Source organism: Lepidochelys kempii, chromosome 3 (genome assembly GCF_965140285.1).
Source record: "Lepidochelys kempii isolate rLepKem1 chromosome 3, rLepKem1.hap1, whole genome shotgun sequence".
Taxonomy (NCBI): Eukaryota; Metazoa; Chordata; order Testudines; family Cheloniidae; genus Lepidochelys; species Lepidochelys kempii.
The window spans coordinates 201,463,877-201,477,314 of record NC_136382.1 but is presented as its reverse complement, the minus strand read 5'-3'; the positions used below and the strand labels follow the sequence as shown (position 1 = coordinate 201,477,314).

General features: G+C 44.2%; 1 protein-coding gene across 3 annotated transcripts in view; it reads left to right on the top strand.

Annotated features, from left to right (window-relative positions):
* SNAP25 (synaptosome associated protein 25) overlaps window positions 1-12,974 on the top strand; it is a 92,665-nt gene extending 79,691 nt beyond the window's left edge. For all 3 annotated transcript variants that reach the window (XM_073339619.2, XM_073339617.2, XM_073339618.2), the window contains exons 6-8: window positions 1,939-2,064; window positions 4,658-4,802; window positions 11,652-12,974. In XM_073339619.2, the coding sequence (XP_073195720.1) occupies window positions 1,939-2,064; window positions 4,658-4,802; window positions 11,652-11,720 (340 nt within the window). In that variant the 3' untranslated portion in view covers window positions 11,721-12,974. The remainder of the gene's footprint in view (window positions 1-1,938; window positions 2,065-4,657; window positions 4,803-11,651) is intronic.
* Window positions 12,975-13,438: the final 464 nt, after the last annotated feature.

Below are 13,438 nucleotides of genomic sequence, written 5' to 3'. Positions count from 1 at the left end.
CTTGGCCCCATTGAAGTCAATGTTAAAACTTCCATTGGCCGCAATAGGGCCAGGATTTCACCCATTGATTTTGGGTGGGAGGTTGGCATGCACAAAAAGAGTGGGAACAGGCTCTGGGTGGGATATAAGAACTCACTGGAGATATCTAACTCTCTGCATATGGCAAAGGTCTAAAAGAAAGTGCATAGCGATAACTATAGGCAGCATTTGGGGTGATAATCACTAGCCCTCTTTAGGTTTCAGAGTAGCAGCCGTGTTAGTCTGTCTTCACAAAAAGAGCAGGAGTACTTGTGGCACCTTAGAGACTAACCCATTTATTTGAGCATAAGCTTTCGTGGGCTACAGCTCACTTCATCGGATGCACTCATTTCCCTAATTCGTTTCCAGAAACGATAGTGTATCATACATTTCACCTAACAAAAACCCCTCAATTTCTTTTGTCTTACTAAATTCTAAGAGGTAAAAACAGCAAAACTGATGACTCTCCAGAAAAATCCCCTTCAATGGTGTTTTAGCAATACCCTTTTGGATTGTAACTCATCTTTGCACAAAACAAATTCCTGGCAGCTCCAGGGAGAGTAGAATTACATGATGGGAGTATCTAAAGCTTATTTCAGTAACGTCCCCAATTCATCTTAAAGTGCGTTCACTCCCCCCACAAAGTGCAAGCGGCAAGGCTCTTTCTTACACACACAGTCATAGGCATGTGCAGAACAGGGAAATTGGAATTTGTCATTCCCAAGAGCTTGGCTGAAAACAGGCTCAATTTCTGGAACCAAATGAAGTTCTTTGGTTACAAACCCAAAAAGCTCATGATCACTTTAGTGTCAGAACAACCCACAGTATGCTGCACATCTTAATATCTGCCACTGCTGGTATGCCTGGATTTTAATTTTTCTCATCATGGCGGCTCAGTCAAAAATGGCTCTTGAAAAGTTTGCATAAGCTAAAGAAATGACCCGTTGGAAGTCAATTTTTTTAAGTCCTGAGGTTTCAGGTTCCTGAAGAAGACCAAGATCTGTTTTTGCCTGGGCATTGCTCATTGTGAAGGCTGTTACTGCTAGTGCATTAAGAGTATGATGAACCACTGGGGCAGTTGTGCTTAATGAGAATGCTTCACTTCTTATTCATGCCTGTAGCTGGTGCATGAAGAAAGTGTAGAGAAATTTCCCTTTCTGATGCTAGTTTGCTTGTATTTATTTTCTCCTGCACTCATCCCACTTCTGCCTATTTTACTTTTTGTCTCTGTGGACAAAGGTTTGTACATCAACGGTCGATGTATGGTTACTATTTTCAAGTACCGATATATTATTTAGAAATCTAATGAAATTACACTCACTGTGACGCAAACGCTAAAAACAAGCCCCTCCTCCAACAACGCTATATACTTGGAAAAACATTGGACAGGTTAGGGCCTGAGATGCGCACAATGCCACAGATATATTTTTAAAAGGACTCTTTTGCATGAGAATGTGTTAAAATCTCACCTGCTCTATTTTTCTCTAATTTTTCTCCAGTGTGTTGCTGTGATGTGATGTACACACTATATTTGGCAGTTTTGTTTTTATGTCTGTCTGCCAGTGTGTTCTCTGTGTCTTATGTCGAAGTACGCACGTGATGTTGTAATGCAATTGAATGGTCTCCCCGTTACCGTTATTTTTATTCTTGTTTTGTTTTGTTCAAAAACCCAGTGTGCAATGTTGCAGACTTGACCATTGCAATTCGTTCTATTGGAAACAAAATCTCGGCGCACTCTAGTTGTTGTGGCAGTGAAAAAAAAAAAGTTTTGTTGAGGTTTATGATATATCGGTATACGATAAATGCCCCTCTATCTTAAAACTCATTTGCTTGATGTAGCTCGTAGCTTGGAGAAGTAAAGATTTTTGCACTTGTCTCTTTCTACTTGGTGCTTTGTTGCTCACCCTCTTTTTTGCATAGGCTTAAATCAAGTGATGCTTACAAAAAAGCCTGGGGCAATAATCAAGATGGGGTTGTAGCCAGTCAGCCTGCACGTGTTGTGGATGAGCGGGAGCAGATGGCCATCAGCGGTGGCTTTATCCGCAGGTGAGCCTTGTTATCCAGTTTTCTCTCTATTTTCCCTGGTGCTGATATATTTAGATTTCTTCCAGATGGTCAGATATCCTGTATTCTTCATTAATTCGCTCTGTGGCACTGGGGAGGTTACTTAAGCCAACATTTTCTACTGATTAGTTGGTGTTCACATCTACCTGATGTGTGATTTTCAGAGGTGCTGAACACCAGCCGCTCCTGTTGACTTCAGCTGGACTTGTGGCTGCTCGGCTGATCTGAAAATCAGGACCTACGTATCCACACTGAGTGGCCTCTTGAAACAGTGGCCATTAAATCTCTCTCCTTCAGTTTCCCCAGCTGTAAAATGGGATGAATGATAATAATTACTTGACCAAGGAGTTGCTAGTACTCAGGCACTGACCCTCGGTGGAATTCTGTGCCCGCATGGTCCCCATTGACTTTGACGGGCTTCTGCCTGGGCACAACATTATGCAAAAAAAAGGGGGGGAAGGGGTCTAAGTAATTAATGATTGCAAAGTACTTTGAAGATGAAAAGTGTCCTATAAATGCCAATTTATTATTACTGTTCCAAGATACCTAGTGGTTATCATTGAGCATCAGCACTGGAATACACCACCCAATTTAAACCCCCTTATTTTCTATCAAAGGGTATGTCTACACCCAACCTCCCAGCCTGGGTGGACAGGCTTGGGCTACAGCGCTCACACTAGTGCTGCAAGAATGGCTGTGTAGACAGCACTGTGAAGTGGTGGCTTGGGCCAGAGTCCGGAGCATGGGCTCTGATGTCCGTGCCCCTCCCTAGGCTCCAGAGCCCACAGTGAAACACCTGCACAGCTAGCTTTAGGGTGGGACCGGGGGCCGCACCAGCCCCAGTCTGTCAGCCTGTGGTGGAAGGCTCACCCTGCATGCGATGGAGATGTTTCCTAAATGAATAGCTGTGCAGGCTCCCACTCAACAAGGCCCTCAAGCGAGTGCATAACTTAAAGCACATGGGTGGTGCCGTTGTCTTCTGTGGAACTACCCAAAGCTTCAAGTTATGTGCATCCTGAGGCTCCTTGCTGAACCGGGGCCAAGGTGCAGTATCCGGGATGCTGTGGTGCATTAACTGCAGGTAAATATTGCCATGTAGTGGCCACCTCTGGGTATGTGGTGCTGAAATGAAATCCACTGGTACCAGGAAAGTGTGCTGACTTGGCTTCCCACCTGCTAACCTTCTCTTTTAGCTAAGGAGACAGCGGTAAGTAAATATTGATTACAGTGTCTATACAACTGATATGTAGGTGTCAATGCTATCAGTCAAGTTCATAATGCCAGCTGCTCCACAGAATGGCCTACCAGTATGCAAAGCTTTGCTCTATGAAGACTGAGGTAACTGGATTAATAGGTAAATATTCTTCTGTTAACTACTAACCACTCACTTTTTGGATGCTGTGATGAAGGGAGATGTGTGTACTGTGATGGGACTGGAGGATGTGGGACAGGTGGAATCTCCATCCTTATTGGTTTTTAAGGCCCGGCTTGACAAAGCCTTGGCTGGGATGATTTAGTTGGGGTTGGTCCTGCTTTGAGCAGGGGGGTTGGACTAGATGACCTCCTGAGGTCCCTTCCAACCCTGATATTCTATGATTCTATGATGCTGACCACAGTGGGATCCAGCTGCCATTTAAGTACACCGAGACTGCCATGTACCTTTTCACCCCTAGAGGGCAGCCCCTCCAGGTCAGGTATGTGGCGCAGTGGTGGAATATCACAGGGGAAGCTTATGCTGCTGTTCTATTTGTTCTGCGGATAAACAGAAGACATCTGCCTTCAGGGTTATCCATCTGCCACCTTTTGTAAGAAACACAGGAGATGGTGAAAAGCAGTGACTTTCCAAGCGGGCCAAGCTTTTTCCAGTGTTTGAATCACCGACCAGTAACTCCCTGCATAACTGGCCAACTATTAGAGCTGATGCATAATTCAAGACTTAACGGCTTTTAAGTTCTTTTGCAGGGTCTGCTCGCCACCAGCTAGAATTTTCTCTTTAAACTGCAAACTCCAGATGGGATTAATGGGGGCAACAGGGAATTTATACTGAAGCAGATGAATCCAAGAGAAATTGATGCCCTTGTTTTTTTTTTAATTACTTAAAAATTCATCATTTAAGCCAAAAGTTTCAGACATGAGACTGTTCCTCCGTCGTGTTTTGATTAGTCTCAAATCTGCCAGATCAGCACTTTATTCATGAGTTAGGCATAGGTAACTCAAAGCAGGTAGATGGGATCTCCTTGCTCAGCAGCCCACAGGTAGCTCCCAAATATCCTGTTCACTCATAGGCAAAACCTCAAGTTCAAGAGTAGCAATGCTCAGAAGAACCACCACTAAAGATAACACTGCTGGTAGTGACAGCCCAGACTTAATCTGTCAGTACTTCCGGCAGTGGCAGGATGAGCATGGTTGATGGTGAATGGCCCAGAGAAAGGTTGAATAGCTCCAAAGTGAAGGGAGATGTAGGGATGGGTAGTACCTGGCAGGGTTGAATGAACAAGGGCCGCTGGATAGCTGCATATGTACCCAGACTGTCTGAGTCCATCTCCACTCAAAAGAATTGTGTGTTCCCTCACAGGGTAACAAATGATGACCGAGAAGGCGAAATGGACGAAAACCTTGAGCAAGTCAGCGGCATCATTGGAAATCTCCGTCACATGGCCCTGGATATGGGTAATGAGATTGACACACAGAACCGCCAAATTGACAGGATCATGGAGAAGGTGAGGGCTGATTTGCCTCTTGGACTAACAACTTTTCCATACTAATCCTAACAAGTCACTTTGCCCAGCAGGCAGTGCCAGATGGAATGCCCCCAGCCCTCTCTGCAAGCCTTCGCCTGCAGCATCCTGCCAATTCCCCACCTCCAACCCACAAAGACCCTTATAGATTCATAGATATTAAGGTCAGAAGGGACCATTATGATCATCTAGTCTGACCTCCTGCACAATGCAGGCCACAGAATTTCACCTACCACTCCTGCGATAAACCTCTCACCTATGTCTGAGCTATTGAAGTTCTCAAATCATGGTTTAAAGACTTCAAGGTGCAGAGAATCCTCCAGCAAGTGACCCGTGCCCCATGCTACAGAGGAAGGCGAAAATTCCCCAGGGCCTCTTCCAATCTGCCCTGGAGGAAAATTCCTTCCCGATCCCATTTATGGCAATCAGCTGAACCCTGAGCATATGGGCAAGATTCACCAGCCAGAAACCCAGGAAAGAATTCTTTGTAGTAACTCAGATCCCACCCCATCTAACATCCCATCACAGGCCACTGGGCCTATTTACCATGAATATTTAAAGATTAGTTAATTGCCAAAATCATGTTATCCCATCATACCATCTCCTCCATAAACTTATCAAGTTTAATCTTGAAGCCAGATAGGTCTTTTGCCCCCACTGTTTCCCTTGGAAGGCTGTTCCAGAACTTCACTCCTCTGATGGTTAGAAACCTTCGTCTAAGTTACTCTGCAGAGACCATTTTTTTGGCTCTGGGAAGAGGGAGCTGGGCCTGGGAGCTGGCAGATCTCTGCCAGATTTCCCCCCTCCCTCGCCCCCCCCCAAAAATCCTTAGGACCAAGCAGGGCATGGTGCTGAAGGGTCTCCAGTAACTTGTGCTGCTGGCCCTTCTGTGCTATGGCAGCAGCAGCTGGGACACAGCATTGCTCAATATGGCTCCTGCAGGAGCTTGGGGATTGGAGGAGGAGGGTGCATTGCAATGCAAAAGTCCTCAGAGATCTGCAGATTTGGCTGGGGGGAGGGCGGGGGGGGGCAGTGAAGGCTGAACCCTCTGGCACTTCCAGGGTAGGGGAGATTAAATTCCCCCCCCCCCCCCTTCCAATGGAAGAATTAGAAGGAAACTCCATGAAAGACCTAGAATCCCCATCTTCCTTCATGGGAATAACTCCCATAAAGGAGACTGGGGCCTCATCTTAGCATGGTGATGGCACCCATACATCTCATCCGAACCTGAGATTGTTAATTCTTTGAGGCAGGGACTGTCTTTTCATGGTACACAGTGCCTGGCACACAAGGGCCCCTGCTCCCTGATTGGGGCTTCTGGGTGCTACGACAATACAAATAATAAATATTCCATTTGAAATCACTATTAAAACCCTGCTTGCTAAAAAGTCAGGGCCACCATTCCAACACCAGACCTGTATTGCAGATCTTTGGAATTTGGGTCTCTTTTTACATTCAAAGAGCTGACAGCAACTTCCATGCTTAACTAAGAATCCATTAGCAGCCCCATATCTGAAGAGCCACACAGTTCCTACCTTTGTATTGGCAGATCTCCCGAAAGGAACTGAAAGGAAAATAAGGGGGCAGAACCGCGGCGGTATAAATTGCTGTGGCTGTGTTGACTTCAATGGAGATTTACACTAGCTGAGGATCTGGCCCAAGGAGTTAATGCTGACCTACGCCAGAATAACTTGCACTATTGAGCCTCCTCATATGGGGGGCCAATAGGCTACATGTACTTTTCCACTGACTAAATCAGAGAGCCCAATGCAAAACGTACGCGCACTCAGGCATAGGTGCTAGAACTATGGCTTGAAGTGGTTTCCATTAAATACAGGGTTGACAGTTTGGTTCAATGGCTCTCAGCACCCCCACGATGCAAACTGTTCCTGCACCCTGACACTCGGGGACATGTAGCACTTTGTGACGTTCCTTGTCAGATTGCAAGCCCATGAAGCAATGAATGAAGGGCCTCGTGGTTTGATGACAGCAGCTGCACCTGTGTTAGACATCAGGGTGAGTCAGGGCACATTTTCTTCAGACCAGCAATCTAAACTTTATAAAGAAAAGGAGCTGGGACACACTGAGAAAGGCATGACCATTCTCACGGCACCACCTGTAAAACATCACACTTCTGGAGTGAGGAAACCTGATATGGGGCGTTATGAGATTGCTAATATTCAGCTCAATGTTGAATGAAAGTTGCCTATCTGTGATAGGAGAAGGGATCGCAGTATTGCACGGCATGGGTCATATCTGTCTCGGAAATGGGAGGCGTAGCACACAAGTGCTTTTTTAGATGAAGTGCAGAAGCACATGCTAGCCGCCAACAGTAGCATGACACAGCCTTACCAGTAGGTGATTTAACACAGATGAAGTACTGGTGTGTGGCATTTGTGCCTATGGGACGTAACGATGCACTGAATACTAGCTAGGAATATCCCGTTGCTGGGCTGGATCCAGTTCTTGCTTAAAAAACATCTTGACTGATGTTGAAAACATAGACTAGGCACTTCGTGTAGGTAAAGCCCTGTGGGCCAGATCTTTAGCTGGTATAAATGAATGTAGTTCAGGTGTTATTTCACCTACACAGATTTATACCAGCTGAAGAATGGCCCTCTATGCAAACCTCTTACATAGCTAGGTACACAACACTGTACAGAGTTTAAGAAGCTATGTTGTAGTCTAACACAGATGTTTAAATCTAGCCAGAGGTAGAGCACTGACTTGGCAGGATTCTTGGCTTCTCAGCATTTGTCTGAAAACGCTGACTTGTGTGCTTCTGAATAGTGGATCTGCACACCATGCTCACAGAGCAAGCTTCATATTTTTGAAACGGTAAAATGAGGCAGTGTTCACTGTGCACCAAGCTCTGTGTAAATTCCCTACATCCTTCCTTAAACAGTATTGTCACTAGAGGCCATTTCCCATCCATAGCGTGTTCCTTCATTCTAACCAAACACCTGCAACACAGCAAAATATGCCACCACCCAGCTCACCAAGGTACATGCATCACACAAATATATCATGTTAACCCCCTACTCCAGATCAAGAGGAAAATAACGGATCCTTATATTGACCAAGTCCTTGGCTCATGAAAACAACCAAGGAACAGTACCGATATCATTCCCTCTAACCCTACTGACATTACTTCAAGCTATGAGATTTAAGGCCAGCAAAGCTGGATCAGGTCAACTCCGAGGGAAAACCCGGGTGCTCCTAGTAGTGGTGATGGTCATTCAGAAGGGAGGACTCTTCCCCATGAGTCAGTAATGGACTAATGGTCTGTCCTAGTGATATGGGCACTGTGTTGCTGAAGGTGCTGTCATTCAGAGGAGATAGGAAACTGCAGTCTGAATCACTTGGAGTAATTAAAAATCCCTCTGCTGCCACTCTCTGTAAAAACAGAGGTTCACAGCAATGCCAGCTCTGGGTGCTTATATGGCACTGAACTTAAGATGGATCTATGAACAACCTGGAGCTACCTCAGAGGACTGAGCTCTTGACTGACCTATCCAGTTACAGAGAGTGGTAAAGAAAAGCCTTTGTTCTTTCCCTCTCTTAAGTCAGAAATCCAGATATAAAAACTCAGGAACATCCTGGAGATTTGACACATTCTCCAGAGGACTTTGTGTGACAATGAGTCATAAATATGGGGCAGGGTTTTCAAAAGTGCTCTGCTTTGGCCTACCTCTGCTCCCATTGAGGTCAACTGTAAGACTCCCACTGAGTTCAATGGCCACCCATGGCCTTTACCATTTTCAAGTAGACTGTCATGCCTTCATCTTCGACGAAATATAACCTTGCCCCAGCATTGTTCCTGTTACTTAATGGAAAACTGTTCATGGTCTTCCAGCATTCTAACAGAGGCACCATTTGTCATGAACAAACGCAGATATCCAGAGATACCTGGGGCCAAATCCGCATCCAGTACAAAAGCTCCAGTGAAATGAAAGGACCTATGCAGATTTACACTTGCGGAGGGGCTGGCCCACAGATAAAACAAAGTAGCGCTGCATTCATTACTGTACTAAAAATATCTTTCTTCGTAGCCTTTCAAATCAATTATGGGACACAAGGCAGCAAACGCTAAAGAAAAGATGATCAGCCTATCCATTTGGCCACTTTTAAAAAGAACTGGAAAGGCCCATGTCTGGGCAAGTCATTGTGCCGCTCTGTGCCTAAGTTTCCCCACCTGTAAAAAGGGGATAACTGTACTTACCTCTCAAATTCAGTGAAACGTATTTTATATGCCACAGAAAATTGGAGACAGCAGTAGATGCTAACAAACAAAGACAAACCACAGAAATACTAATGCATTTTCCAAAAAGATAGGTACCGTGTTCTCCATTAAAATCTTCACAATTGCCTGAGTAAGGCATTAATGTTATTGAGTATTCATGGCATTCTCTAACCTATAACATATAAGGAATACAACTGTGTTATTATCAGCTTACAAAGGCTAAAAATTTTAATGGTGACGAGTCTAATATTAATGGCTCAACTTTATCAAGGGTGCAGAAACAAAAACAATACCTAGCTCTGATATAATGCTTTACAGAAGAGGTAAAATAACACTACCTCACTCTTATTCAGTGCCTTTTCATCTAGCTCGCTGGATTAGCTGTAGCCCCATTTTGCAGCTCTGAAAACTGAGCACAGAGAAAGGGAGTGACTTGCCCAAGGACAGCCAGCCAGCTAGTGGATAGTAGACCCATTGCTCTATCCTCTGCCCAGGAGAATCATAACGGGGGGAGGGTGGTTTGTTCAGGCGAGGTAAAAGTTCTCTTCTCCAGAGTGTTTGTACCTGGGAATGAGCTAGAAAAAGGCTCCAGGAAGACCCACTATTTCAGACTGCATCACCAATTTTTCCACCAGTTTTGTTCTATACAGAATTCTTTATAAACCCAGGTCCCACTTCTCTGGCCTCACAAATGACGGACAAAACTCCCATTGACGCCAATGAGCGCAAGACCAGACCTTGAAATGACAGAAACATGTCCCCGTACTGCTACCAGGATAGTCATCATGAAAAGCAACACTGAGACAATACCGAGCTAATGAAATGGACAATTGCTCATTTGAAATGAATGCTAACAGAGCAGTAATGCCATTCTCACCCTTCCCAGGGGGTTGCCAGCCTTCCAGGATTGACCTGGAGGCTCCAGGGATTAAAGATTAACCTTGATTTAAAGATTATGTCACGCACCGAAACCTGCAGGAATATACACAGCCCCAGCTGGCAGCCCTGCTTCCCATACCTAAATACATTGGTCTATCAACACTGAAGAACATTTGGGACTAGATCCTCAGCTGGTGTCAGTCGGCGTAGCAACATCCACTTGGATATAGCTGCGCCGGTCAACTTCAGTTGAGATAATGCCCCTTTGTCTCCAAAGCTGACATCGGGTAGCTACTACAACCCACAGATCCAATTAAAAAACGTGTCTGTGCCAAAAAAAGGGGAGTTGTTTAATTTTCAAAATTACTGGGCTAGATCCATCCCTGGATGACAATGACATTATATGAAGGATGAATTTAACCCACTGTATTCAATAAGATCCAGTCTGATTATTTCCAATGATATTTACATTTCTCAAAAGGAATTGCAATCCTGTTCTTATAATGATATTCCAGTGAGCTCCGAGATGGTGAAACCTGTATTCCTGGAATCTTTCCTTCCACATAGACCCCTCTACAAAGTGTTGCGGGGAGTGTGCTGAGCGTCTCTTTTACAGCCAGTGTCCAAGGGGGCTCCAGAAATCTTTTCTTTTTGCTTCTTTTTGTGGACCTAATCCTGCCTGACAGTCCCATTGATTTCAATGGGATTTTGAGATGCGACCACATGTGAGAAATATAGGATTGGGAGCATTGTAAGTCCTTGTATATATCTGACCCCAGAGCATATGGTGGAACTGATGGGCCAGATCCTTGGTCTCTCTCAATTCCCATTTATGCTGTTATCTGCTGGTGAAAATTAGAGTAGCCTCGAGGCAGCCGTAATTTGCAGCTGTGCCAGTGGATCTTGTGGGAAGGGTGGAAGCGTGGCCTGATGCGTCCTATTCCCTTCCCACCACAAGTGCAGCAAGTTCTGCTCTGGCCTGAGGATTCAGTCTGATGTATTTTCAAAAGAAACCTGCCTCTTCTCAGTGGCTTATATGAGAGGACAATCTAGCTTTCTGACCCGATGGATTCTCCATTGCTTTGCCAATGCAACAAAAACAAAAGTCTTGTTAGGCAGCCTGGACAAGGTTTAGATCGTTGTGCAGCCAGGACAGAGCCCAGATCCGTGGCATCCCACATGCTTATATAATAGCAAAGATGAACGAAGCCTGAGGTCAGGGAAACCAGCACATCTGTTACAATTATTGATGGATGAATTTCAAACTGGGTCAGATTCCTAGCATTCACTTTAATGGTGCTACGTCAGTTCACACCCGCCAGGGATGTGGCCAAGCATTTGGAAGCTCAGACAAAAACCTGAAATGTGAGATGCTCACCCGGACTTTACCTAAACCTCTTGGGCTTGCAAATTCGGGTGGGAATTCCATGCCAACAGGTGATTTCTATTAGTCGCAGAATCACACAGTTTAAGGTCAAAAGGGACCCAATCTACAATCTACTCTGTCTTCCTGCTGGGCCCCAAAAAACTCAACAGCCAATTCCATGGTATTTCTGAGCTTCCCCTTCCTGAGTTGGCCAGGATCAGGAAGCAGAGAGGTAGGTAGCAGAGAGGGCCCCGATAGGTGAAATACTCTACTACATATTTAGCAAAGCAGATGTTCTCTCTCTGCTGTTTAATCAGTTGTTTCTTTCCTTCCTTTCCCCTAGGCTGACTCCAACAAAACCAGGATTGATGAAGCCAACCAACGTGCAACAAAGATGCTGGGCAGTGGTTAAATGCCACGTAGTGCTTTTCCCTCTTAGCACTGTCCCAGGCGGCAGTCTCTTCATGCTTTTCTCATGGTATTTACCTACTAGGTTTGCACACATGCACATATCAGCCCCCATTGTCAATGTTGTCCTGTGTAGTCTGTCAGCTTTCCAAAAATGATACTTGTAATTATTTTTTTCTAGAGACCTTTCTTTCCAAAGGTTGTACATAGTGCTGATTTGATGGCTCTAGCTCACTTTGAAGTTTGGGGGGGGGGATTGTTTGGTTGGGTTTTTTTGTTTGTTTGTTTGTTTCAATTCTCTCTCTCTCTCTTTTGGGTTGCTTTCTTTTCGTTTTCTTTTATGATGTTTGCTGAATGACAACAATGTTGGAATGCTAACTGTGCTGTTAACCCTTAAATATACAGTATTGTTCTTGTAAAACTGTGACATTCCACAGAGCTACTGCCATACTCCTGTCTTTGGGTATCACTTAAACTTACTGTCTTCTGTTCTCCATTGCTGTCATCTGTTGTTATAATTTCATGATAAGACAATGTGGAATTATGTAACTATAACAAGCATTGCACTAAAAAGTGATGTGATTTATGCATTTATGCATGAGAAATAACTAGACCTCTAGACTTCTACTTAAACAAGACTTTTCCCATGGCAGTAGCACACCAACAAATGACAACAAAAGCATGCTCGGTATTGGGACTGTGTTATACCAGCAAGTATGCAGTCGTGCCACTTTTTTCTTGTTGATATATATACAGTTTTTAACCATGATCGTTTTTTTTTAATTATGGAAAAAAAGATGGCTTGGGCACTCACCATTTCATCATTGCCAGTAAAATTGAACCTTTGGCTGAAAATATGTCAAAGGCAAAAAGAAATAGGTGTAATATATTGGGTTTGTCTGTTGCTTTTGAAGACTTATCTTTTGGAGGAAACGACTACCATAGGAATCGATGCAAAGAGATGTAATTTTTATAAGGCTCTATCTTACTACTCGCTCTCCTCGTGTGGTTTGTTATCAGTACAGTTCTCTGTTGCTTACCTAGGGCTATGCACACCAAATCGCTGAGATGTTTAGTAGCTGACTTAATGAAAAATAATAATAAAAAATAACCTACACGAATGAAATCTTAGATAAACTGTGAGATAAATATCATTGCCGCATGTAATATGAAAATTCTTTCTGTCTCCTGTCAGTTTGTGACGTGATTGAAATTTTGTAGCTAGTTTAAAAATTATTAAAAATTATAGACCTCGGAATCTAGGCTTCCATTATCCATTTGTCGGCCTGTGTGTCAGTGATATCTTGTTATTTTCCACCCACGTGCGAAAAGGGAGCCAGGGATGCAGTCCAAGGGCTCTTTGCAAATCAGTGGTATGTAAGGGCTGGAAACAAAAGATTTCCATTTGGGATGCTAATTAAAGTGACAGGGAACTATTCCGAACAAAAGCGGTTCACACCGAGCAAACTGTGATGTGATTATTGTTTTAAATTACCTCGTTTTGGGGAGCTAGCTGAATACTGAGATGAAAATTTCTCCCTGTTCTGGGGTAGAAAATAGAATACATGGGTCAGATCCCCAGCTGGTATAAACCGGTGTAGCTTCACTGAAGTCAATGGAATGTTATTGATTGATACCAGCTGAGGGTCAGGCCTCATGTTATTAATATGGCTGTATTCATAGAACCCTAGTAACTGTAACATTTGTATAGCCTGGTAGGAA